This window comes from Pezoporus flaviventris, unplaced genomic scaffold (assembly GCF_033815535.1).
Source record: "Pezoporus flaviventris isolate CSIRO_AGI_PZ_B2104156 unplaced genomic scaffold, CSIRO_AGI_Pfla_v1 ptg000018l, whole genome shotgun sequence".
NCBI lineage: Eukaryota > Metazoa > Chordata > Aves > Psittaciformes > Psittacidae > Pezoporus > Pezoporus flaviventris.
In genome coordinates this window covers 2,736,872-2,764,131 of record NW_026892566.1, presented here as the reverse complement: position 1 = coordinate 2,764,131, position 27,260 = coordinate 2,736,872, and the positions used below count along the sequence as shown (strand labels likewise).

General features: G+C 47.3%; 1 protein-coding gene across 1 annotated transcript; it reads left to right on the top strand.

Annotated features, from left to right (window-relative positions):
- The first annotated feature begins 2,268 nt into the window (after positions 1–2,268).
- SLC49A3 (solute carrier family 49 member 3) lies at positions 2,269–27,059 on the top strand. Its single transcript, XM_061455078.1, has 10 exons — positions 2,269–2,417; positions 10,287–10,445; positions 11,334–11,553; positions 17,417–17,493; positions 17,596–17,733; positions 18,678–18,794; positions 20,356–20,508; positions 22,381–22,538; positions 23,564–23,676; positions 25,079–27,059. The coding sequence occupies exons 1-10, from the start codon at positions 2,289–2,291 to the stop codon at positions 25,231–25,233; spliced, it is 1,419 nt and encodes a 472-aa protein (XP_061311062.1). The 5' UTR covers positions 2,269–2,288; the 3' UTR covers positions 25,234–27,059.
- Positions 27,060–27,260: the final 201 nt, after the last annotated feature.

The following is a 27,260-nucleotide window of genomic DNA, read 5'->3' as shown; positions in this document are numbered from 1 at the left end:
ATGAGGCAGAAGTAGAGCAACAGAAATGAATGAGGAGCTGCATGGCAGATGGAAATGCTCTCCTTCAGCTCTAATCCTCCTGCTGCCCTTGGTGTGCTGCCAGTAACAAGTGGCGTCCTTGTTCATGGGAGAGATGGCATGGAGTAAGGGAATAAAGTTGCACAGAGCTTCTCCGAGTGCTCTTAGCTCCCTGCAGCCCCAGACTAGTCCTGTTAGGGTATGTAATGCAAGGCAATACATGTAAGAGAAACATGAGGTAGGGAAAAATAATTATTTTCCTCACAGATGTGACTTAAGAGTCCACTGATTATTCTGGTCTAAACAGAAAAGCAGTTATCTCCTGCTGCAGTTTACTTTCTTTCTGTGGCCTTGTTTGACACATTGATACTTTCTGATGTCTGCCCCAAAGGTGTTAGTATTTTGCTAATAAAAGGGACAGCAGAGAGCAAAAGGAGTATTCCACAACAGCATTCTGGTTTCTGCCAGCATCATTTAGGTATCTCTGATGATAACACATATTTTTTAGCTGAAAAATGAATGGACACAGTGGACATGGGCAGAGCCTCACAGAATTCCATTGTCATACAGGGCTTTTCTGCCAATATGAGAGACCAGGGACAGAAGGGAATTACGGTTCTGGTGAGCAATGACCACTGCAGCTTTCTGCTGTCCCATACACCTGGGCATCTTTCTAGCATGTTGACATACAAGTTTCTCTCCATGTCTCAGCACTGATGGGTCAGGAGGGTAGTGAACTCATGCACACAACCCAGATCAGACCACATCTTTTCAGAGCAGGACATCAGCCTACAGCATAACAGAAGTGCTCCTTTGTCAGCAGTTCACAAGCCAGGCAAATCTAGCCAGGCATTTGCAGACAAAGGAACAGGTCAATCGTTAATATTACCTTAACAGTCCCACCTGCTATCACTAAATGTCAACCCCAAAATCCACCTGTGGCAGACTGGAAGGCAGTCATGTATCAGTAAAGCTTGCTCACTAGCTTACACAATGCCTGCTTCTCTACACGCTGCAACAACAGGCTGAACTTGGGGTTGAAATGATTTCTTCTCCCTACCCCAGCTTCCCTTGTCCCAGAATGGAAAATTTCAGCTAAAATTGTTCATGAGAAAATATCTGCATGAAGGATAACATCCACTCTTCCAAATACTCACTCCAAAGAGCTTGAAATAAAGTCCTTCCCACAGTAAAGAAACCCCTGCCTCAGACTTGAGAGGTGGTTGTGCTCCTAGCAGGTGGTGGTGAGGAACAGCACAAAGGTTTCAAAAAGCTGAGCATGAGGTGACAAAATGGTGAGCAAGAGTGCCTTGGAGCCATTTCTAGAATCCATTCTCCTGTCAGCTTGGCACTCTTTGAGGATGAGCAGGGGGTGTGTGGTGATCTGCGAGGGGGATCAAACCTCAGTCTTGTGAGAAAGACATTGAGGCATTGAGGCACTCGTCCAGCCTTGTTCAGGAGTGGAAGAGCCTTTTGCTTTGCACCCTTGGTGAGGTTTTCGGAAGGAGGTAACAGGTTGTGCAGGTGTCTGCACTGAATAAAGAAAATATTGCTGTCTGCAGCATAATCAGTCCTGTAACACCATAACCAAACTGCACATCCCGTGGCTGATAGGCCTCTGAGGGTCTGGACCTCTAAGACATCCTCCCTTTATCCTCCTTTTGTCTTTTTCTACTGCACAAAGCAATCACCCCTCGGACAAGTCTGTTACCACAACGCTTCTCCCTCCTGCCGCCACCGGTGTCCACAGCCACGGGAGCTGCCGCTGTGGCCGGAGGCGAGAGCTGATAGTGACTCTCACCATAACGCGGAGTCACCAGCGGGCATTAGTGATGTTGGTGCTGCTGCAGTTTTCACGGCACAGGGGAAAAGCTTTCTCCCCCGTGGGCCGCAGCACCCCACTATCCCGAGCCCTTTAGCAGTCCCGTTTCGGAGCACCGGCCTCTTCTCCTCTGCCAAATGCGACAGGGCAAAGCCGGCTCCCGCGGGAACACCTGTCACCCGGCTTACTGCTGCTCCGCAGGACGCACTGGCACCGCCTGCCGCACGCTGCGGCCCTGATCGTGCCATGCCCTGCCGTGCCGTGCCGGGCGGCAGGCGGTGGCGCGGCCGGGGCCGCTCCCGGGAGGCCGGCGAGCGCGGCGGGCGGGGAGGGGCGGGGCGGCGCCGCGCCGCGCCGGGTGGGGCTGTCCCGAGCCGAGCAGAGCCGAGCCGAGCCGAGCCGTGCTGTGCTGTTTGTGCTGGGCCGAGTCGAGTCGAGCCGAGCTGCGATGGAGAATGGTGAGGCAGCGAGCCTGCTAGGAGAGCAGGGCGTGGGCCGGCTGTCTCAGTTCAAGACATACCGTCGGCGGTGGTTTCTGCTGGCCGCCGTGTGCCTACTGAACTGTTCCAACGCCATGGTGAGTGCGGCGCGGGGCCGCCCCGCCTGTCCGGGACCCGCCGGCCGCCCGGCTCAGCCCGCTGCGCCGCGGAGGCCCCTTAGCTGAGGAGAGCGGGCCGCGGCGGCGCAGGACGGCGGGGACGCTTCTCCGGAGGGGCGCGCGGCTTGCGGAGGCGGGGGACAAGGAAGGGTCGGCCGACGGCAGCCCCGGGGTACTCGGGCGGTCGTGAGCGCAGGAGGAGGCGGAGCCGCTCCTGTGCCGCAGCTCTGGCTGCTGCCGCCCGGGGAGGATGGGGTGACAGGGCTCTCCGGAGCCCAAACCGCTTCCCATCTCTTCCTAGAAGCAGCCGACCAATCGTCAATACTCTGCCCCGGTGCCCTGTCCCAGATCCACCCCCTCATCCTTGCGGCACCGAGGCTCGTTTGCGCTCGCGTAGCGCACAGACGCCTCAGCCCGGACGTGTTTTAGGGAACGAGTAAGCGGCTTTTCTGTCTAAACTTTGTGTCTCTGGTTACGACTTCGGCCTGAACACCTCTCTTACGACCGGTGGGATCCGGGGTGTGGAGGGGAGGTGGGGGAAGGGCAGGATGAGGCGGGAGGGTGTGTGTGAGCTGGAAGAGCACAGCAGGAAGTGCCGCAGCGCAGAGCAAGTTTGGGATGAAGCTGAGTTCGCTGCCGAGTCTGGTCCACAGGCCGTTGGGAGGAATAGAAATATTCAGCGCCTGTGAGAGCCACATATTTCAAACCTAGTAATGTGAGAACAGTGGTGAAATTCTGTGGGTAGAGGAGCAGGAGTTAGCTGTAACTTATTGCTGACGTATGACAGCAGATTTATCTGGTCAGAAAAAGGAGCAAGTAGGTTTCTGTTGTACATGCAGCAATTTAGGAGTGAGTCTGCATTAAAACGTACTGGTATGTGAATTTCTTATTGCATACAGGCACTTTATTCAGAAAACTTGAAAAAAGGGGATGATAGATAACCCCCCTGTTGAACAGATTAAAACCAAATTCAGTAATTTTTGAGATAAACATGTAAAGTTTCCCTGTACCAAGTCCTGGTATATGAGATGGAAGCCCAAATCTTTGCTCAGAAACCATTGAGAACATTGTCTGATAGTTATCAGACTGATGCAGAATTATTCACATGCTTGAGGATTACGATGCTGCAAATGCAGACTGTGTGGCAGACAAAATTAGGCACTGCAACCTGCAGACATTAAATGCTCAGAAGGAAGAGCAAGTATTCCATGATGCAAGAGTGCTGGAGTAGATAAATGGGAAAGCATAGTGAGAATTTGGCTGTATATGGAAAACAAAAAAAATGAATGTGGCTCCTCAAGGGAAAATTGGTGTATCCTTTAAGAGTGTAAAACATGTCATGCAGAAAAGCAACGTGAAGCCCTGCTGTTTGCTTGCAGGTAAGTCGGCACAGCACAAGAACGTTAGGAAGAAAAAACATCCTGCTAGAAGTGGACTGTGGCAGCATGGATGATGGAAGCGATACAAAATCTTTACAGGATGTCTTGTCAGACTTTGACTTTGCTAAAAGATTAACAGTGAAATTGGAGGGTTACTCCAAAAACAGATACCCTTTCAATGCATCTGCAAGTATAAATGTGTCCCAACTCATGTTGCTGTAAATTTTATAGCCATGAAAGATTGTACTGTTGTCTGTCCCCTTCATCTCTTGCCAACTTCTCATTTATCTGTGATATTATTTTGCCCCAGTATGAACTTAAGACAGGACTTCACCACTTCAAAATAGGATGTTTAGTAAATATCCTACGGTGGTAATACTGTTCCTAAGCCATTGCAAAGGTCTGGAGTTGCAAGTAGGTTGATGTACAAAGTTGTAACCAAACATTTCCTGATGCTAGAGGTTCTTTTAAATGTTCCTCATAAAAACCACATTAAAATGGAGGGAGCAGTTAAAAGCCAGTGAAATCAAAGTGGTTGGGTGCTGTTTAAAAGTTCCAGATGGGAAGATTAATTTACCAGTCCTATGGTGTGAAAATTGCTTTGCAAGTTAGAGGTGGCCTCAATTCCTGTGCAGATGTTGCATGCAGCATTTTGTTCTATGTATAACTGTGTCAGGCTGTCTGCAACAGCATGTGATGAGGGGTCACAACTTTGAATTGTCTGACTTGGAAAGAACAGATCAGCTCATGTCCTGGACCAGGCTTCCAGGATGGTGCTTTGTATTCCCTGCTCTTACCTGTGCACATGTGCAATTCAGTGGCCTTCTGTGTCACTAAAAGTGGCAGACTGGATACAATCCAGAGAGAGACTGTCAGGAAGACAAGATAGAAACAGCTTAACTGCAGGGAAGCACACTTCATCATGCAGCAAGAGCAGGCTGAGAAAGCAGTGTTTTTTAGTTCAGTCTGTTTTAAAATCATAATGGAAAGGACCTTAAGATCACCTAGTTTCAACCCTCCTGCTATGGCCAGGGACACCTTCCAGTAGACCCAGTTGCTGAAAGCCCTATCCAGCCTGGTCTTGAACACTTGCAGGGATGGGGGGCAGCTGCAACTTGTCTGGACAACCTGTGCCAGTGTCTCACCACCCTCACAGTAAAGAATTTATTTCTTATATCTATCCTAAGTCTCCCCTGTTTAAGTTTTTAGACTGAACAAAGCCAGGCCAGACCATATGGTGATGAAAGGGGCACTCTTCCCTACTTCCTCCTGCTCCACATCATGTGAAAACCCGTCTTTAACCAGAGCACTATGGGGTAAATAAAGCATAAAGGAGGCTTTTCGTGCTAGTTCGTACTTGAATATCTATTACTGACCTGAGTTTAAAAGCCACTGTCTCTGCTGTAGAAAGTGGGTACTATCTTGCCAGGGATTGGTTCTCATTTCCTAAATACACCTATTCTGGAAATTCCTAACTAACAATATCGCGTACGAAGCCCTTGTGTTGTCTTAAGAAGGCCATAAGTAGGCATCAGTATAATTTACTTGCTGCCTTCAGTCCTGGGCAGAGAGATTGTTCTGACCACAGCTGGGCTTAGATGATTGATCTCAGGCTGTCTCTTGCAGCACTCCTGGTGAGGGTCAACAGAAGTCCCAGATTTGTTTTGTCAAACTGATGCTGTGGTTTTAAGTGTGTGGGGATTTTTAATATGCAATTTTAATATTTAAGAGTATTCATAGTGTGCTGACGGTTGCTGTAGCAGTAAACTGCTGAGACAAAGACATCCTCCCTCACTGCTTCCTTCCTATGAAGCTGAACAAGTGAGAGCTTTGTGTTTCACAGGAGGAACTTTTTCTTGCCTTAGGGCTGGGAACAGGGAAATGCACAGAGAATGAAAGAGAATGTTTCATGCCCTACTCTGTGGTTATCAGTGTGAGCAAGCTGGGAAGAGGAAGGGAGCAGAGGTTTGGAGCTGGCTTACATTTGGCCAGGTGTTTCTGACTCACCAGCTTAAAGGACTTCTACCACCTCTTAGTGTACTTGGAAGAGGAAGGAGAGTTGATCAAGTGGGGACTGGCATGCTCCAGGGCAGGGCCTGCACGCTCCTAGCCTGTGTGCTCCAGCAGTTCCACTGTAGATAGGCATGTGCTCACAGCTCCTGCTGCCTGGCTCTTCTGTCCTGTACTCCTCCTGAGAGCTGCAGAGACTAAGCAGGAATCGGACCTGTATGAATGTCTTGCCTCTGCCCTTACTTGCTAGGCTGCTGTGTCAGCATGGGTGCCTTCCCATGAGGCCACGGGCTGTTTGCTTCAAGACTGTAGGTTCCTTTTGACCTTGAAGATGAGGACTCCGGTGTAAGGTCTTCATAGCCTTACCCTAACCCCAGCCCAGGGGAGGAGGAGGCAGCCTTCATGTCTCAGAAAGACATCCTACATCACCTTCAAAGCAGTGCCTAGGTGAATGGGAGAGAGCATGCTGGGACTGGGAGAGAGGCTGCAGGCAGTGCTAGCCTGGGGATAGGCAAGCTGTGCCTCTTACAAAGCAGAACATCCTGTTTCATCTAATTTGTCCTGTTGGCTCCTCCTTTTCAAGCTGTACATAAAAGGTATTACAAAGGCATTTCTACACTGTGCACACCTATACAATATGCCAGATAGTAAAGAACACTACATACGGCAGCCTTAGCTAGCTAATACCACCACTGATGTGGCAAAATGGCTTAATTTGCAACCTGCCTGATTGCATGCACTTGCCATTCTACAAGTCGATTTGCTTTTCACTTTCAGAATCTTGATTTGCTGAAAAGGAGAGCAGACATTGGTTAATAAGTTGCGTTTCATGAACAACATTTTTGGTACTGCTTCTGGCAGGAGCGTGCCTAGTTACATGTGTGATGCATCAATATATATCCCTACTGCTCTTTGAGCTCCAGAAATCCTGGGGTGGTATTTATTTATGCTGCTTACCAACAGCAGCTCACAACTGCTGCTTACCAAAGTGTAAAGTCTGTATGGAGTCCTGCCTTCAGCCATTGCAGACAGAGAATCGGTGGTTCACAGCCCACTGGTTACCTCCTGCAGAGGTGAGAGAGAGGGCAAATGTTGGGCTCCCTTGGAATGGATGGAGAGAAGTTGAATCCTGTAGGTGAAATAGGTCCTGGAGAGTCTGTGGTGGAGTGAAAACAGTAAAGGCAACAGGGTAGAGGAACGGAACCTGGAGAAGATGGAGGTAGAAGGGACTGAGAGGAGGGGGAAAACTGAAGGGGTTGGGCTAGTACTGGGAGGAAGACAGCCAAATCCATGTCCAAGAATCAGGGGTTTATCAGGGTATCAGAAAGAGCAACAAACTGGCTTAGAAATGAGGGCAGGATGGGAACAGCTGTAACCTGCTCTAGGTTAGAGGAATGCCCAAGCAGGCCTACAATTAGTGGGGAAGGGAGCAGGCAGTTTCTGGAAGGTGCAGGAGAAGACAAAACAAAAGGTTATCTAGAAGAAAGGGTGCGGGGATTGGAAAAGTGTGTAGACAGCCCTGCAAGGACAGAGGTTGCTCTTTTATCTGTCTCAGGAGCAACCAGCCCACACATTCTCTCTTCTTTTGCATCTGTCGTCTACAGTACGGAGCTTTGATACTGGTTTCGGTGTGGCAAAGCAGAGTGAAGGTAATGGCCCTTGGGGGATGGAGGAGAAAGGAACCTCTCGGTTTCTATTCTGCTTCTTAAGCTGTTACAGGGCTTAGACCTTGCTAGGAAAAGAGCTGCATCATCCTCACCCTGTTCTGCCTGAGGGAACATGTATCACAGCAGTCCCTGAGTAACTACCAGCCTTGGCAGAGTTTCAGAAAAAACATGTAGGAGAAGAGGGCACAAGCTCCCAGCAGAAGAGCTCACTAACTACTGTGGATAAAGTCATTATAGCTGAGAAAATCCAAAGCTGAGAAGATCCAAAGCTGAGAAAATCCAAATCACTTGCTTAGCGTGGCAATTTCCCTGTGTTGGCAAAATCTGACGATGCCATCTCTTTCTTGCTGGGTCACCTGGCCACCACTTTGACCGCAGCTGCACCTCAAACTCCATTGCCCAGTTCTGAATTTCTCTGTTAAACCAAGACAGGCTAAACAGCCCTTGCCTGAATGGAGTCAAAACCGTACTTTTTCATAAAGAAACCCACTTCCTATTCTGAAGAGCAAACTCAGGCTTGGGCATGCTGCAGTTTCCCACCTTCTGTGCTCTCACACACGCTAGAACTGGTACTCTTGCTTAGTATAGAAATACAGGGCAGCCCAAATGCTTGGTTTTCAGCAAGGAATGGTTTTGCTAGGTCTAACGGAAACCTGCCAGAGTGCTTGATCCCAGCTTGCCTAGGTGTATACAGCCACTGAAGGCAAAATGCTGTGCTCCGGCATTAGGAGAGTGGCATCACTCTTCTAGTGATGTCATGCATGGGTGAGGGTCTTGTGTGGAGGAGTGGGAAAAGTGAAAATGTACCTCAAGCTGGCTTACAAAATGTACCATCTCTTTAATTACACTGTTCCCTGTAAGGTATTTCATCACCAGCCCAATCTGGAAGACAGTGAGGAACTGAGAATTGCTGTTGCTGGAAATACACAGATGGTTTTTTTCAGCAGCAGTTTAGCATCCCATAATCAAACTAATGCTCATGCCTTAGTGATGCTTGTAACATTTAAACAGTTACAATAGCATGAAACATTCAAATTCCTGTCCCAATATGATGCAGATCAGTTCTGGAAAACAAAGGTGGGTGAAATTTCTTCCTGAGACAAGACAATAACATCATTCCAGTATAATACACTATTTCAAGGAATTTTAAAAAGCTCATGTTACTAGATCTCTGCTGCAAGTCTCCCAGTGACCTGGAACAGCCTCCTTGTCTAATGAGTACAGTTTCTTTCAGCACCCAGCATCTTCATCCACCTGATTGTAGAAGCTGAGTGAACACCAGATCTATCCCCTGCCAGACCTTTGACTGTTGCCACGTGAGTGTGGGCTTGGTCTGAGCCCAGTGTGGTGATGTGAGCTTTGTGTGTTGAATGCAGGAGATTTGGCATGTCGACTCCTTTCAGCAAGGAGCAAAGGCCTAATGCTTGGAGTCCTTGCTAGGGCACTGATGATACATTCAGAATTTCTGTTACTGCCATTTATTTATTACATCCCTGCAAGGAGAAAGCTTAGCTAAACAATGATTTGCATGTGGCTGTTCTCACACTTTGACACTAAGAAAGAAGAAAAGCTCATCGTCACTTCTGCTTCCATTCATTGTGGTAGGTTTTGTGGTATCCAGTGTGGAAGAAGTAAATAGGAACACTGGAAATAAGAAGTTGCAGAGTGTAGGGGCACACCTTCCTCTGAGGTTACCAAAGCCCTTTTCAATTATACATTAATGCTGCAGGTGATGCTCTCTGCAGGATGCGGGCTGTGAAGTGAAAGCTTGTAATGGCAGAGAGGGGTACCTGGAAAGAGACAGCGGCTGGAGTTCTTTTGTAAGAAGCTGTAGCTGAAGCTTTTGTTCACGTTTCTGCAAACTTGATCATCTTAAGTATACAACAGCTGTGAGGTCATCTTCTAACAGTGGAGTAGCTTACATTCACATTATTAAAACCTGTTCTCAGGTTAGGCCACCAGAGAGGGCACATTTTCACAAAGAACCCACAGTAGCATCCTTAAAATTAGGGTAGTACCCTTATTTCTTCCTTGTGGGCAAGATCTCAGGACCTGATTTGAGGATCAAAGCAGGCCCTATTTTTTCCAGAAGAAATCAGAAGCGGACAGCAATCTTATGTGCCTAAAACGAGCTTTAGGGAAATATTTTCAGATCTGGCACTGAAAGGTAAAAACGGATAGTTACTGAATAGTTATCTGTTGTGTTTACATGTTCTGAAGCACTCAATAATGTGGATTTCTAGACCCTTACCTAGCTGTTGAGTGGGTATAAGACAGCATGGAATAATGTCTTGGCCAACACATAGCAAAGTTGTCCTTACAAGGCCTCATCCAGGGATTACCAGTAACTGTAAATATCAGGCTCAGTTTAAGAGGCTGTTAGCTGCAAAGAAGAGATGGCAGCCTCTGTTTGGTTTATGGTAGCATGGAAGGATTGCTTGTAAGAATTGCTTGCATCAGGTAAGTGCATCAGGGGCCAACATATACAACCAGGGGACAGAAAAAGGTACTGACCTTTGCTTCTGCCATCTACCAGCAGCAGGACTAGGTGACTGGGGATGAGGTAGTCAAATGGATTTTGTGCTCTGGGCCAAAATAACAACGATGCCAGTAGTAAAATAGTCCTAGCATGAGTAACTGCAGACATTGTGGGTTTGAATTTTTACTATCAGCTTTATTGCAATTTCAAGGAGAAACTAAGATGGCAAACTCTTTCACAACTCAGTCTGAGGGTATGCTACACTTCTGTTCTGGTGGAGGTGTTCATGTTTACCAGTTTTTGCTCTCTGCAGCTGTGGCTGACGTTTGCTCCTGTGGCTGATAAGACAGCGGTCTACTTCCACATTTCCCTGGAGATGGTCAACTGGCTCTCAGTAGTGTACCTGCTCATCTCGATCCCATTTGGTCTGGTGGCAACGTGGGTTCTTGACAGCTTGGGGCTCAGATGTGCCGTGAGTTGAACTGTTTTGTTTTCCTGAGGGTGTTTTCACCTAAAGATAGCATTATGGGAGTCTTGCCAAATAGTGCAGAGGATGAGAATGTTGAAAGCTCTGTCTTGCTTCCCTAATAGCTGTCGCGTCACCTCTAAGGTGGGTAGCAGTGGGAAAAATCAGAATAATGTTGCATCCCTACTTGCCTTTTCTTGCTTCAGTTTTTGTTGTCTTAGTCAGCTGACAGGGACAGATGCTGTGGGCTGCTCCTGTGAAGAGCTTGTTGTAAATGGGTAGGCTTTGCTGCAGAGAAGTGATAGCACAGCTCTTTTGTTTGCAGGGCCAGTTTAAGGGGCAGCAGGGCAGGATGCAAACAAGGGACCCCTGTAAGCTCAGAGGTCTATGCTAAGCCATCTTGGGATCTCTACACAGTATTCCCAGAAGCAAGAGTGTTGGAGAATGTGGCACTGAAACACTAGCATGCTGGTGGCATGGATGAGCATTTGCAGCATCTGCAGGCTGAATGACTCATTGCTATGATCTTTAGATTGTCACATCAAAATATGGGTGATGGTGCAAACTTGCAAACAGAACTTAATTACTGAACTTTGAATATCTCATCAATTCCATTACAATATCCTCTGTCTTGCATAATATACTGTGGTGTAGTTCTTATGTTTGGCCAGGACAGCCACCATGCTGCCTAATGTTTCAGGTAACTCACTGCTGGATCAGGAGCATCTTGTAGTAGCCCAAAGGGGTGGTCTGCAGGCAACTTCGCATGCAGTGATTACTAACACTCAGTGTCTCCTGTAGTGCATCTGAGACCTGGCTCAAGCTGCTCAGTTGTATTAAGTTCTGCCCTTCAGGCTTCAGCACACAAATCATGTCTATTTCTGCTTGCTGCAGGTGATCCTGAGCGCGTGGCTGAACATGATGGGTGGCATCATCCGGGTTTTCAGTGTCCTGAAGTTCCTGAACTTGGGTTCCCAGAGTTACTGGTACCTATTTACTGGGCAGTGCCTCTGTGCACTGGCACAGCCCCTTATCATCTTTTCACCGACAAAGCTGGCAGCACTATGGTTTCCAGACCACCAGAGAGCAACAGCGAATACGATTGCATCAATGTGTAAGTGATAGCTGCAAAGTAATATTGCTGCATTTGTTTGCCTTTCAGAAGCAGCAGGCAAAGGAAACCCTCTGTACTACACCCATTTGGCCCTGCATATACCACTCGATCCAAGACTCTCGTAGCCATGTGCAATAAACCAGCGCCTTCAAGGCACTGCAAGACAGCTTTTCCAAGGTGGGGAGCAAGAAGTGGGCCTTAGCCAAATCCAGGTGCAGCACTCAAAGTAAGCTACCCAGGCTCCCAACCTCCTTCCTCTCTGCAATGACAAGGTGATCGTCCTTAAGTAAATATCATAGAGGCTGGGGATAGTCCTCAGCGTTACTTATTTAATGTCTGTAGTGGCCTTAATTCAGCAACTTGTTAGGAAGGTGTCCAAATTGCATTTGATGCCAGTGGTCACAATTGCCAAATTCTGTAACCAGATAGAGGTGAGGCTGCTGCAGCAATTTTGTCCACCAGTTCATTCAGTAGCAAGGCTCAGTGTATGCACACACAGATAAAATATACAGAGCTGGCCACACGAACATGTTGGGGATGCTAAATGCAGCAGGACTATCCATGCAGAAACCACATCCGCCTTGCAAATTGTCTGGAAGCTGAGAAACTGGAGGGGAGGCACCAGGTACACTTGCTCTAATCTCATTCCTCTCTTGCTCTTTTGGGCCCTGCTAGAGACAGGATACTGCACTTGACAGACCTGTTTCATCCCTCCATGTGACATTCTCCCCAGCAGCGAGAAGAAATCTCTTCCTCCTTTCTCCAAAGACTTGAGAGGTGCTGCAGAAACTGGGCTGGCTCACTGGCTCCAGCCAGGAATCTTACAGTACCTAAATGTGTGGGGCAGCCCCATCTGCCCTTCCCTCAAAACAGCCAACAGCCACCTTCTTTCCCTACTGTCTTGGAGTTGGGAAGGCATACTCATGGAGAATAGGGCAGTAAAGGGGCACCCTTATACCGCTTTTCCAATGCTGCTGCAAACCCAGAGCACAGGCACTGTTGTTTAGTAAGAATGGGTTTATAGTGTCAGAACAAATAAACTCTTCTTGTAGTGCCTTCCCTAGAATAGAATGGACCTGTGGCCCACCTTGTTTCCCAGGACGCAGACAGACCTTCACCTTGCGTGCTGGAGAAGGGGCTCTGTTGTCTGTGTGGTGTAATACAAGTACTACCAGGGGCCGACCACTGGGCACTTCATCCTTCACTGCCCTGAAGGACTCCACCCTGCAGGCAACTTACTCTTTTTAAGTGAGAGAGCAGCCAAAAGGCATTTCTTTCACTTTGTGTAAAAGTAAAAAAAATTAAAAAGTGTTCTCAGTCCTTACAGGATCAAATGGATCTAACTGTAGGACAGAATAAAACTGAAGAGCAAGGAACAGTGGAAACCCAAGATCTGAGGCTGTTCAGTTGGTAGCATGTTGAGATTTCAGTGTGAGGACTGTATGTACAGTGATTATTATCTGCTGCAACAGTTGCATATTGCTGTTTAAAGGGCTTCCGCTAATAATGTCTGGCTACACCCATTACTGTGCTGTACAAAATCAGGATTTCATTTCAAGAAGGTTTAAATATTGCCTAGAAGGAAGGAGCATCTGCCACAGCCCCAGTAATTTACTCTGTGGTTAATTACCTCACTGGCAAATGCCTACATGTTACTTCTTGTCTTGATGCTCCTATCTCCCCAGCTATTCAGTCTTGTTGCACCCGTTTGTCAGGTAGTTATGGACAGTCACCTCTTCTCTCCTTTGCCTATAAAGACTGAATGGCTTCAACCCAGTCACCTTATGCCGATATTTCCTTTTGCCTCTTCCCACATGTCTCCATGTCTGCATGTTGCTCACTTGAGCTTTTTCTCTCATCTTGCTCCAATTTATCAATACCCATTTCCTGTATTAGTGCCAGAGAAGCACTCGGCATTCCAGTATTGTCAGTATCACTGCTGCACATAGAAACCAGTCCTACAGCCTCCTGTCAGTATCCCCAGTGCTTCTGGGTAGGCTTGCCTATGCTTTTGTGACAAAACAAGATCTGGTGGAGCAGCTGAAGTCACTATGACTCAGCTGTTCTTTTGAGTATTTATCCTATTTTGGTTCTCCCCATCACTTACAGAGACCTACCTACAGAGAAGCAATGCAGGGCTAAGAGCTGGCCTCTGAAGACCGTGAGAAACTCTCCTGTGTCAGACAGGAAAGACTTGTCTGAGTCCACTGAAGTGGCCTCTGCTTCATTTACTGCTGTCTGTCAGCATGTCATTTGTCTTTTTCTGCACCCTGCAGTTTTAGTGTGTCAACATCGCTGTCCACAAAATACACATTCCCATTGCAGAGTACTGCGAGCAAATCCATCAGGACCCCTGGACCATAATGTACAGTTCATTAACTCAAGTGACCTTTTAATTTCTTCCTTTTGGCTCATATAATTTCTCTTCTCAGGAAGAGAAAGCGGCTGAAACCCTGTAATTACTCAAATAGTCTCACTTAGTCTTTTCAAATTTAGCCCAATGCTCACATTCCCACCCCTATCCCACACCTTCAGGAACTGCTTTAGCATGCTGATAGTTCATGGAAACATCTGACAGTACCTTTCAGGCAGTCTGTTACAATGCCCAGACACATTTTACCCCAACAGAGAAGCTTTAATCCGTCTCCTTGGAAACTGTTGTTTAATTGTGTCTGCCTACATAGAAGCAGGTAAGATTTCACCAGGATCATAAGCTAGTACAAACACAGAACAGAAATTCTATCGTGGTTGTGTTCTGTGGCACTGTTAATGATGTCTTAGCAGAATTACAGAACAGACGAGGTTAGGAGGCACCTCTTGGTCTTGTCCAACCCTCTGCTCAAGTATGGTTGACTAGAACAGGTTGCCCAGGTTCTGGCTATGTCCAAGGGTGGAGACGTTGCAACTTACCTGAGCAACTTGTTTCAGTGTTCAAACACTGTTACAGGAAAAAAGTTTATATTCAGATAGATTCTCGGGTGTTACAGTTTTTGCACATTGCCTCTTATCCTGCCACTGGGCACCACTGAGAAAAGTGTGGTTCCCTCTTCTGTACAATCTTCGATCTAAGTTCTTTACTACAGGCTGAACAGTCCCAGCTGTTCCAGCCTCTTTACATGTGGGAGATGCTCTGGTCCCTTAATCATGTCTTTGGCCCTTGACTGGACTTGCTCCATTAACTACGTATCTTTCTTGTACTGAGGAGCCCAGTACAGGACTTGGCACTCCAGATGCTTCTCACCAGGGCTGAGTAGAGGGGAAGATTCACCAGCTTTCACCTGCTGGCAATGCTCTGCCTAATGTAGACCAGGATACTCTTGGACACCTTTCTGCAAAGGTGCCTTCCTGGCTCATGCTACACTTGCAGTCTATCCATGTCCTTCTCTGCAAAACTGATTTCAAGCAGCTTCTCCAGGCTGATCGGTCCCAGCTCTCTCAGTCTCTCCTCACATGACAGAGGCTCAAGTCCCTTAATCATCTTTTTGGCCCTTTGCTGGACCAGTAAGTGCATGTCTCCCTCATACTGGGGAGCCCAGAACTGGACACAGTACCCCAGATGTGACCTCATGACTGCCAAGTAGAGGGGAAGGATCACCTGCTGATACTATTCTGCCTAATGCAGCCCAGTATGCTGATGGTCTTCGTTATTGTGAGGTGGTGTTGCTGGTTCATGGTCAACTTGATGTCCACCAGGATCTTCTCCCCCACATCATGTCCTTCTCTGCAGAGCTGCTTTACATTTGGTCATCCCCAGTGGGTACTGGTGGAGGGGTTTATTCCTCCCCAGGTGCAGGACTTTATGTTTTCTCTTGTTGAACTTCACAAGGTTGAGCCTCTTGAGGAACCTCTGAATGCCAGTGTAGGCATCTGTTCTGTCAACCACTCCTCACAGTGTCACACTGGCTGTGGGTGCACGCTGCCCTGTTGTCCAGGTTTTTCTTCAAGGTTAAACTGTATTGGCCCCAGTACCAACAGTACCAACCCCTGGGGTGCACCACTAGTGACTGACCTCCAGCTTGACTTCATGCCAATGACAATAATCCTCTGGGCTCAGCTGTTCAGTTGACTTTCAGTTCATCTCACTGTCCACTTATCTAGCCAGTACTTTGCCAGCTTGTCTATGAGGATGTTGTGGGAGACAGTATCAACAGCCTTAGTAAAGCTGAGATAAAAAACATCCACCCAGCCAGTCATCTTACTGTAGAAAGCTATTAGGTTGGTTAAGCGTTTCTCCTTTGCTGACTACTACTGCTCACTTTGTTGCCCTTCATGTGCCTGGAAATGGTGTCTGAGATTAGTTGTTCCATGAACCTTCCCAGGGATCAAAAGGAGACTGATAGGCCTGGAGTTCCCTGGGTTCTCCTTATTGCCATTCTTAATGATGGGAGTGGCAGTCACTCTCTTCCAGTCCTCAGAAGCCTCTTGAAATTGCCGTGACCTACCTTTTAAAGAAGAATGGCCTTGCAGTGAAAACAGTCTGCTCCCTTAGCACTCATGGGTGCATCACATCGTCCCATGGACTGTATGTCTGGTCTAGTTAATGTTCCCTAACATAGTCCTCCTCCACTAAGGGTAGATCTTCCTTGCTCCAGACTTCAACTTTTAGTCTCAGGGTTGAAGGCCAGCCTTACCAGTGAAGACTGAGGTGAAGAAGGCATTGAATACCTTGGCCTCTTCCATGTCCTTTGTCACCAAGTCTCGTGCCCCATTCAGCAGCAGGCTCACATTTTCCTTAATCTTCCTTTTGCTGCTAGTGTACTTGTAGAAGCCATTCTTACTGCCCTTCACCAGACTCGATTCCAGGTTGGCTTTGGTTTTCTCAATCCCAAATCCCATTCCTACACACTAGCAAAAATCAGCTTTCACTTGTTTGACCGTTTGCAGAACATCACCCTAAAAGTTAAAATAATGTCTCCTGCAATTTTAGACATTCCCAGGCTGAGTCCCAGCAGTACTGCTTCACACACTCCTCAACTCTAGCCCCGTAACAATGCAACCCCCTACTCCAGTACAGGCAAGCGTCCAAGATTTTCTTGTGCTATGTAACTTTTTGTAGTTGGTAGCAGAGATAATCTTGTATGGCAGCTTGGGCTTTACTGGGGTAATATATTGTCTTGAAAGGTGTCAATTTAGAGAGCTGTCACAGTGTTTTCCTGCTTTTCATGTCTTTTGTCAAATAAGACCAGTGGCATCCTCATGACCATTGGGAATAGCATTGCCAGCATCCTAAGGGAGGTACCCTGTCCACATCTGAAGAGCTGTGTCCTGTTATAGGCTCCTCAGTACAAGAAGAATATGGATATATTAGTGTAAGTCTGATTAAGAGCCACTAAGACAATTAAGGCAATGGAGCATCTGTCATGTCAGCCAAGGCTGAGAGAGCTGGGGCTGCTCACCCTTGAGAAGGCTCAGGATGAGCAGATCGGGGATCTCATCCATGTGTATATGTACCTGATGGCATAGGAGCAGTAAACAATGGAAAGTTCTAATTGTTACTGCTGCTATATAACATCAGCACAGATGTCACAGGTTTGTCCATCTTCATTTTGTTCCTTCAGCTTAGCATTTACTGAGGCAGCTTTGTGAGGGTTAGGACACTGTAATTTATAGATGAGAACCAATCTGTAGGGAAACAGATTGAGACAATGGGCTTCATGGGGGTGAGGGAACAGATGTGTCAACAGTGAGACCACAGAATCAACTTCTCCAAATGTTGCCTTCCTGGTTTCTCCCTTTATATGTCTTTTTTCTGTCCCTATTCATTGCTTTGCTGCACACTGAGCTCTGGTGCTGACTGGCAGTAGGGGTGGACACACGATTCTGACTACTTGCATGAAAAAGTGTCTCTTTTATTTCCTTCTAGCCAATCCCTTGGGTATTCTAATAGCAAACGTGCTGTCACCTGCACTAGTGCCTGAAGGAAAGCACATCCCTTTGATGGTAAATGAAGACTACTTTAATCAGCCAGCTGGGCTAATAGATTTATTTGGAGGCAATGGTGCTGGAAAGATTGTTAACATGTCTTTACTTTGTGTTGTGTAGCTGGGTGTTTATGCCATCCCGGCGGTAACAGCTTGTGCTCTGGCAACTGTGGGGATTCACGAGAAGGTGCCTCCAACACCTCCTTCGGCCAGTGCCACTACCTCTACCTCCCAACCATTCCTCGCAGGGCTCAAAATGGTAAGTGCTGTAGCACAGAAAGAGACCCATGCTGGAGTGACGAATGCAGCCCTGCTAGACAGGGATATGCTGGGGAATCTGCTGACAAAGCAGACACTGAACTGTACTCCACCAAAGCTGCTATGGAAAGCTTCCTGAAGGAGACCAGGATTCCTTCCTTCCTTCCTTCCTTCCTTCCTTCCTTCCTCCCTTCCTCCCTCCCTCCCTTCCTCCCTCCCTCCCTCCTCCCTCCCTCCCTCCCTCCCTCCTCCCTCCCTCCTCCCTCCCTTCCGTCTCCCTCCCTCCCTCCCTTCCGTCTCCCTCCCTCCCTTCCTTCCTTCCTTCCTCCCTTCCTTCTGTCTCCCTCCCTCCCTTCCTTCCTCCCTTCCTTCTGTCTCCCTCCCTCCCTCCCTTCCTTCCGTCTCCCTCCCTCCCTTCCTTCCGTCTCCCTCCCTCCCTTGCTTCCGTCTCCCTCCCTCCCTTCCTTCCATCTCCCTCCCTCCCTTCCCTCCTTCCTCCCTCCCTTCCCTCCTTCCTCCCTCCCTCCCTCCCTCCCTCCCTTCCCTCCGTCCCTTCCTTAGGGAGCAGAAGCTGCTCACAGCAAAGCTGTGAGAGACACTCTCTCACCATTCAGCTGTGGCCTGGCTGCCATTTGACTAGCCCAGACAGGCACAGCTGGGCTCGTCCAGGATGACTGCTTAACCTGAGCCTTCTGAGCAGCTGAGAGAGCACATGGCAAAATGAAGGAAGAATTTGGGCACTGAAGAGACCATTCCTCCCCATATTTGGACTTGTTATCTGGCTGAAGTGACAGGAGAGAGCCAAACTCCTCTAATGATCATGGGGTTGCCCTGTCAACATTTCCAAATGAGGGGTCAGAGCCACCGACCTTCAACTCTACTGTTACAGCCATGCCTTTTTTCCTCCTCCACTTATTTAAATGTTATGTTAACTTCTTTCTCTAGCTCCTGAGAAACAAGGCGTACATCATCCTGGCAGTGTGCTTTGGAGGAGGAATTGGGATGTTCACCTGCTTTTCAGCTCTGCTAGAACAGATCCTTTGTGAGAAGGGGTATTCAAATGTGAGTCTTCCTTCTTTCCTGCCCGTTGCCCACATACCATAAAAAAGATTTTCCCTGACAAGGAACTCTGAGCAAAATGAAGACAGCTGAATACAGTGCATTGTCTTATATCTTATTTGCTCATATTATCTAACATAGATAGCATGTTAATCCAGAGCACAGTCTCTCAGTATAGAGGCCGATCTGCATTTTCATTACTGCCCATGGTCAGGCTCCCATTTGCAAATGAAAAGCCTTTACTTATCAAACACTTTTTGAGAAAAAAAAAAAAAAAAGAGTAGTGTGCTTTTTCTAACCCACTCCAGACCACTGATGCCTATGCAGCCTCCGGACACTTTCCCCAGAGTAGGATGGGGCTCAGGCAGGCACTAGGATGAAACTGAACGCAGGTTGATGCAAGTACCTTTTCCTCTTTGCAGTCTTTCATGAAGCCAGGGCAGCAGATGAAGTCAGAAGTACTGTAATGGTTATTTCCCCACCCTTCCCATGACTCTGGCCAGGTGCTGCTTTTACAGTTGAGCACAGTTTGTGCACAGCTTATTCCTCCTGCTTGCTTCCTGCAATAGCAAGGGTCTGCCCCAGTTCCTGCATTTCCCCTCAGGCAGGCAGCACTTCAGTCCTGCTGCTTATATTCCCATGGAGGTCTTCTTAAAACACCCCTCCACCTTTTGTATCTGCACATCCACACCTCTGGTCTCCGTCCGCTCCCTCTCAGCTCCCAGGTCTGATAACCAGTGTGTGACCTCTCTGGTCATGTCACACTTGCACTCTCCATTGGATTTTAAGTGAAAATTTTTTAAACTTTGTAGCCTTGCTTTGTGTGCATCACAATGCCTTAGTCTGTGTGTGACTTGCTTGTCCTGGCTGTTTAGCCCACAGAAGCTATTCCAGGTACCCTTTCTTTCCAGTCTGCCCCTGAGGCTCCGAAAAATGTTTACCCAAATTTGCTAAAGCTTCCCTGCTTTCAGAATTGGTTTCTGCATTTGAATTTTTATGGAGCTGAAGGAGGAGGACAAAGTCATTGCAGGCAACAGAGCATGTACCCCATCCTAACTACTGCTCACTGGCTAATTAGACCTCATTGCTACAGCCAAGTGATGCTATGTCTTGTCTAACACACTTTGGGGATGCCTGCCTTGTGGTCCCTGGTAAGAAAAGGGTCAGGGGCATGATTATAAACAGCAGCAGATCCCAAGGCAGTTGGACCTGTTACCAAGTGTGGACAAATCACCTGATTACCCATAGAGTACAGTTGCATGCATGCGCTGGAGCATTTAATGCTAGGGAACTACTGCTGCTATGTACCCAGCCTCCCTTGCTAGGTCTGCAGAGACCTGTCATCCATAGAGACCTTGGGAGTGATGTGCCCTGGGTGTCCTCTCACACCTGTAGCAGCACCTCAGCCCTGTTACTTGCTACTCAGTCCTATGGAGGCCTCATGTACTGCAACAGGCCAGGAAGCTTCTCCTACCTCAGCAGCAGCAGGCAGAAGGGTCAGTGATACTAAAACCTCTTTCCTGACTGCTCTAGTTGCTCAGTTACTTATTCTTCTGCCTTCCAGGAATTTGCTGGCCTGAATGGTGCACTGTTCACAACGTGTGGTTTGTTGGGTGCATTCCTGCTAGGCCTGTATGTCGACCGGACAAGAAAGTTCATAGAGTCCACCAAGGTTTGTTTCTGTTTGAGTGCACTTGCCAGCATCGTGTTTGCAGTGGTGAGTTCTCCCTTGCTTTGCACCATACCTGTGGGTTCAGTTCTGTTACCATCCAATAAATCATCAACTCAAACCAAGGTTATCTGATGTCACAACATTCAATAAGCCACCTGTTATGCTTTGCGATGATCCCTCTTGGCTACGAATGTTTTAAAGAAAAACCCTTTACTGAGGATTTCACAGTCACTGTGGAGCCTGAGATATATTCAGGATATAAATAAATTGCCATAATTTTACTTGTTCACATTGGATCACCATGTTTGTTTACTGTCCCTAAGACCACTCTTCCCAAAAAAAGATGGAATTACTAAATATTCATCTTACAAAAAATGAAAAAGAATGACGTAGTTTTCCCAACACTTGTTTTCAACAGTGGTGGCTGCCAAGAGTGTAAGATTAGCAGAAAGGACCTAGTTATGTGTCTGTTTCTGCAGTAGTTCCTCAAGGAATACAAGACAGGCCTTTTCTGCCTGTCTTGAGGCACTTGAATCCAGCCAGGAGAGGAATTCAGAACCTGGAGACTTTACTCCCATGGAGCTGGAGTGCAAGTACTGCAGTTGAGCATAGTCATTGCCAATGGGAGCCATCACCCAGCAGGAACCTCCGCATGAGGCAGAGGACTCCTAGCAGTGCAGAGGATCCAGACTGGTGCAGGACTCTGCTTTTTCAATAGACTTGTGCTGTGCATTTCTCCTGTGTGTTGAAAAATCGAGAGTTTCAATACAGCATGATCACATGTCCCCCTGGGCCAAGATCCCAGTGATGTTAACTCTACTTTGAAGAGACAGATAAATGCAGTGCCTTTCTCAGTGTAGGACAAGATGCCTAAAGCAAATCTTTCATTTCCCTGCTTAGTACTTTGGGATTTGTTAGGGGGATGATCTGAATGCAAGTCAGTGTGCCTGGGCTCAGGTAAAGCATGGCATAGGCAAAAGACTGTATCAGGAGCAACAAGCAGATCTTTCCATCCTCCCCTTCTCTCCACCACATTCATCCCATACAGATGGGATGTTCAAAGTAGTAAACCAAAAAATACCTCTTCAAATCTGCTTGATGCCTTGATACTTTGAACTCAGATTCCAGACACAGAGTCTTCCTTGACTGTACTAGTTCAGCTGCACCAGGCCTGCTGCAGCCATGCCAGTTCAGACACCTCATGTTCCTCTGTGTGACCTTCTTACACGATTAAGGAATGAGGTATCAGCACTGTGGCTGCAGGATATATGGCTTTTTCTTTCTAGCATTGGCTGGACAAGGCCATGCTCTTTCCTCAAGAGTTAGGGACAAGGCTGTTCTAGGCACTAAACTGATCTTGAGGGTTTTTGAATGTTTCAGGGTTGATTTCTTTTTGTTTGCTTTGTGGGGGCTCTTTGTGGTAAAACCCCAGTGTTACAAACATGAGTCTGCCATGATAAGGAATAACTTCCCTTGGCACTGAGCTCTGCAACTGTGGCATAGTTTTCCTTATCAATGTGCTGCAGCAACCCACTGAATTGTCACATGTAACCCAATGCAAACACCAATTCTTAAATGTTAGCTTGACCTAGGAGGAAGCTGTGTGTTTCACTTGGTGCTAGTATGCTTCTGATAAGTTACTGACCAGGAAGTCAGGTCACAGATATATGATCACACTACTGTTTTTCAGGTAATTCTGCTGATCCTGTCTCTTCTTGCTTAAATTCAACAGATAAATCTCCATCATGTAGCCATTTGTTGACTTCAGGGGTTTGGAGGTAAAAGATTTCAGGAAAACATAGGGAAGGTACTGGTGAGAACAGAGTCCTTAGGACTTCCTGCAGGTTATGGGTTCAGAGACTTTCTGTGCAACTGTGCTGACATTGAGACTTCATTTCTCTTCTCTTCTGCCTGCAGACTTCTCGGTTCAGAAACCAGGCTGTCATGCTGGCCATCACCAGCTCGCTCTTTGGTTTCTTTGGTTTTGCCATCTATCCTATTGCCATGGAGTTGGCTGTGGAGTGTTCCTACCCTGTGGGAGAGGGTACATCTACAGGCCTGATTTTTGTTGCAAGGTAAGTAGGCTTGGGTTTGAACACATAGGCACACACACAGAGGTGGGGAAGCAAACAAAGAAGAGGGAGGACATCAGTGGTAGCCACCCTGTTGTACTTCCTTCTGGTGTCCATGCACATGACCATAAGGGGGAAGCTGGCTGCCTGAGCCATAGAGCGAAAGAGCTAAGGTTTTAGAGGAAGGAAGAGTGTGTGAAATTGGTGCAAGAAAAGCAAGAAGGAATACGAAGGTCTCTCTTGCTTGGCACAAATCAGGATTTAACCATGCCCAGCATCTCTTAACCTTTGAAGCAGATGGGCTCTATGTGCCTGAAAGGGGCACTCATTCCCATGGCAGTACAAGGACTTGACAGGTCCCATTGCTCTGCTGAGGGAGATGGGGCTCATCACGCAGAGGGCAGCTGGCCACAACAGATGGGGTAGTGACCGTCCTTCCTGTGGTCAATTGACATGCTTAGGGTTGGCACTGGACTACAGCAGGAATGACTTGTTGGAGGCCTAAGCAGGTATGCATGGCCTGGTGCCATATATGTACGTCAGGTGGAACTGCAGAAGCAAGAGCATCAGTCAAAGAGAGGTGTTGGGCACTGCCTTTGAAGGCAGTTGTCTCCTACTTGCTGTGGACCATTGCCTCATTCATAGCCAGCCAGCTATGAATGAGGAAGAAGCTGAAGTCATTGGCTGACTTCCTCCCAGTCCTCAGTCCTGCAGTGAGAGGTATTTCTAAGTCTCTGCCCAGTGACTAAGCCTCAGCTCCTTGACAGCTGTAGTTCATCTGCATGCCTCTGGAGGGAATGTATAGTGCTCCTACCATGCTGCCACCATGTCTGGAGCATGCTGAAAGGCTGACCTGGATACCGTGTAAGCAAGGGCCAGTTAACCAAGCACCTGGCCCAGAGGAAGCTAGCAGTAGCTTTCTTTGCTCCAGAAAGGGGCTTCCTGTTCTTCTCACTGGGGAAGCTGGGCTTGTCTGCAGCACTGATGAATCAGGCAGGTATCATAACCATGCTGGCTTCTCCCCACAGCCAAATTGAAGGTGTGATTTTAATGATCCTGCTACAAGCTCTCACCGTCCGTGTTTCTGAGGATCCGTCCTCCACCTGCACCCTTGACCAGGATGGAGCCCTGGACTGGACAAGTATGTATATCCTTGGGAAACGATGCTGGATGCTTGGTTGCACCCTGTGTGCCCCCATTTTCCTGCAGGTCTCAGTGTGAGGGAGCCTGCAATACTGATGCCTGTGGTAGCCTATCTCTTAGCCCCCTCTCCCAGTCTGATGGTGCACTCTTTGCTGCTCCTGCTAAACCAGGCTTGCAAGATTGGAATGGGAAGACATCTAAGGTGCCATGGATGCTGCTGCTGACTCTGGGTTAAAATTTCTCTTACGGCCACCCTGCAGTGACCTGACCACCAAGCTAGAAAGCAGCTGTTCCGGGGCGAAGACACTGTCCATGTAGCACAGCCTATGCTGCTTTGCAGTGTGGGTGGCTGAGACTACAAAGGCTTTGATTGAAAGCTTCTTCCCTTGCTTCTGCATACACAGCTGCCTCTTTGTAACATGCCAGTACAGCTTTGTTCTGACTTATTCCATATTCCAAACAGCAACTGGAATGAACAGGAGCACAACTGTGTTTTTACTGCAGGCTAAACCCTGGTCTTGATCTCTTGGCTGGTTCATATTTATGTAATACTGACCCTGAGTTCAGGGACACACCATAAGACAAAGGTTAGCTACCATGTCTGAAGGCTGAGCAGAAGCTCCATAGAACAAGCTCTACTAGCTGTCAGGGAACAAGGCTTCACAATAACTGGCCCCTAAAAGCAATTTGCTTTTTGTTTGAAAGCATGCAACTCTCCATCTTGTCAGATCAGAGCTGGATGTCATGACAGGAACCCATTTCTGCTCATCTGTGGTCTGATACTCACAGGGACATTGTGGAGAAAGGATGGAGGTGTTTATTTGAGGCACTGCTGGAATAAGAATGTAACTACTTCCAGGTCTTTTTGCATAGCCCTTTAGATGTACTATTTTAATTTTTTTTTTTTTAATTCAGAAAAGGTTCTTTCAACACAGTTTCTTCTTTGATTGAAATTTATCTGTAGTGAACCCTTCCTACACTTTGCTCTCAGATGATACAAGAAGTACTACCTGTGTGGACCCATTCACTTACAAAGTTCAAGTGTTTTGATTCAGTCTTTCTCATAACTTTGTTCACCATTCCCCAACACACAAACATCTTCGCATAACCCCTCACAAACACATTCTGTGCACTGGTGTAAGACCTGCAACCTGTGGGGTTATGCAGAACAAGAGTCCTGGAAGCCTCCCACATTTCACCAAAATCCTGTGCCAGTGCTGCATGGATGAGGTTTGGCTGTTGGTAGACTGGCACTGCTCCACTGTGAGCTGCACACTGTCTTCAGGGGTAGCTTCAGAAGGTGGTCACTCAGGCTGTGCAGGTGCTGGGAGCTGACCTTGACACTTCTCCACCCATGGGGAGCTGGGAAATCACTGACTAAGCGTGTGTCTTCCTTGCAGCTCCAGTTCTGGTGCTGGCTGGCCTCTGCAGTGCTATGGCTTGTTTCTACATCATCTTCTTCCACACTGACTACAAGCGGCTCTGTGCTGAGACAAACAGTGGTGATTTGGCTAAGGCAGAAGATACAGCAACGGCAGATGTTCCTGAAGCCTAGCCAGGCCAAAAAGGGGATGCCAAGGGTGTAGTAAGGGAAGAACTCAGGTCTGTGGGCAGGGACCATGACTGCAAATGCTCTGCTGGCACACTGGGATATCAGGGTCCTGTTGCATAACAGGCCAGGGCTAGGGCAGAATCACTGGAGCACCTTTGCTGTGCTTCCCTCAATGTTGTATTTATTTGTGAGTCTGGGCTGTAAGAAAGGCTGTTCTGCCAGAAAGGTCAAAGTGGAACTGGACAACTATGCAGGTAACACAGCTGACTTGAGTGAAGGTAAAAATATGTTGCAGAGGAGAGGAACATTATATTTCAGCCATCTTGTTAGTTTTCATGTACTCGGACTGTGGGGGTGGGAGGAAGCTTTCAGGGGTGGAAGCCATACCTGTCACAGACCTGGTGGAAAACTTTAAGGACTGTGGTTCTTGCACAGCACAGCAACTCTTCTGCTCAGAGTTTGGAGCTAATTATGCCTCTGTTAAAGGGCAGTAGGAGCTAGAACAACCTTCCACTGCAGCAGGTAAGTGTAGGTATGTGATCTGCAATACAAGTGTGTTCCAATGAGCCACTTTGTCCACTCCTATGAACAGGAAAAGAAGAGCCTTGCCTACAGTGCTGCCTGCGAAAGCAAGCAGCAGAAGGTAAATATGGCAGCATTTCTCACCTTTCTGGTGTCCTGCCAGATGCTGAGACATTGAGGATAAGCTTGTTCTACTTGGTTTTCTGTTCCTTCTTCACCTCTCCTGCAATTCCAGTGGTTTAGATTTTCCATAAGAAGATGAACTTGCTGGTCTAAGATTGGGGTAGGTCACCTTTCCCGGGCAAGTCATGCTCTCCTATGTGGGAACACTGAGAGGACAGCTCTCTTCTAGGGGAGTGACGGAGCAGTGCCTCGTGAGGTGGAAGCTGGCAGAAGAACTAGCAAAGGTGACCACTTGGAGAACACAGAGACCTGTCATGTTTCTGCAGATGATAGGGGCTTTTGGGAGGAGACCAAGTAAGAAACATCATCAACAAACACCTTCCAGCTCTCTCTACAACTCACAGCTGTTCTTTAGTGTTAGAATAGATGGATAGTGACAGAAAAGATCCTATTTGGAGTTCAGTTACCCTAACAACTGCAATGGGTACAACTGTGTTTTTCATTGTACAGTACTTTCACAGTGGTTCATTGTCCTGCTTAGGTGTTCAAGTCTAGATGTATAACCTAAGAACTTTTCACTCTGTAATATTAACAGGGGTTAAAAAAAAAAAATAGATGGGACTTGGTAATACTTCATACCATGCATTTTGCGAGGGGATCTGAGTACTTGCTGATTAATTGAACTTGATGCAAATTGGACCAGTGGCTTTGCCCAGTCCAGCTAGAAGATAATCCCAAAGCAAAGAATGTACTTTCCATGAAGAACACTGTACAGATTGTTCTTTCAGTGCCTGAATTCTCTTCCCCATTAGCAACTGGAAAGCTCTCCCGTTGTAAAACACCTAGGTGCATCCTTTTAGGGAGCCTGCTAGTCCCTACAGCTCAGTCTTGCTCTCACCAGTAAGCACTGTCAAAAGGAGCAGGAAGGAAGTCTGAAACTGAGGTGAAACAAGATCAGTTTGAACTTGTTGGAGGAATGAGGTTAGCTGTCTTTTCTGAAACTAGCTGGTCAGTTCTTCAGCCCTGGGCCTAATACACTGAACAAATTAACAACAAATTTACCTGCCACTCCTGAGTCCTACTGTACTGGGAAGCAAGAAGCACTTTGTACTTTATAGTTTTATATATTTACAAATACTTGTTTTTAATAAAGGGGTTTTAATAAAGGTTTAAGAAAATACTAATCCTTTCTGAACATGTTAAACTAATAAAAGTATTTTTTAGATGTAAGGGTGCATCAGATCTGCTATGTAGCACAAACCAGAGGTCTCCATATTTGCCAGATGCATTAAGTTGCCAGATGCATGAAGTTGTACTCAAAATGATGATGTGGTGCCTCAGATCCTCAAAATGACTGTGTGAAATTAGCTGTAGGTTAAACTAGA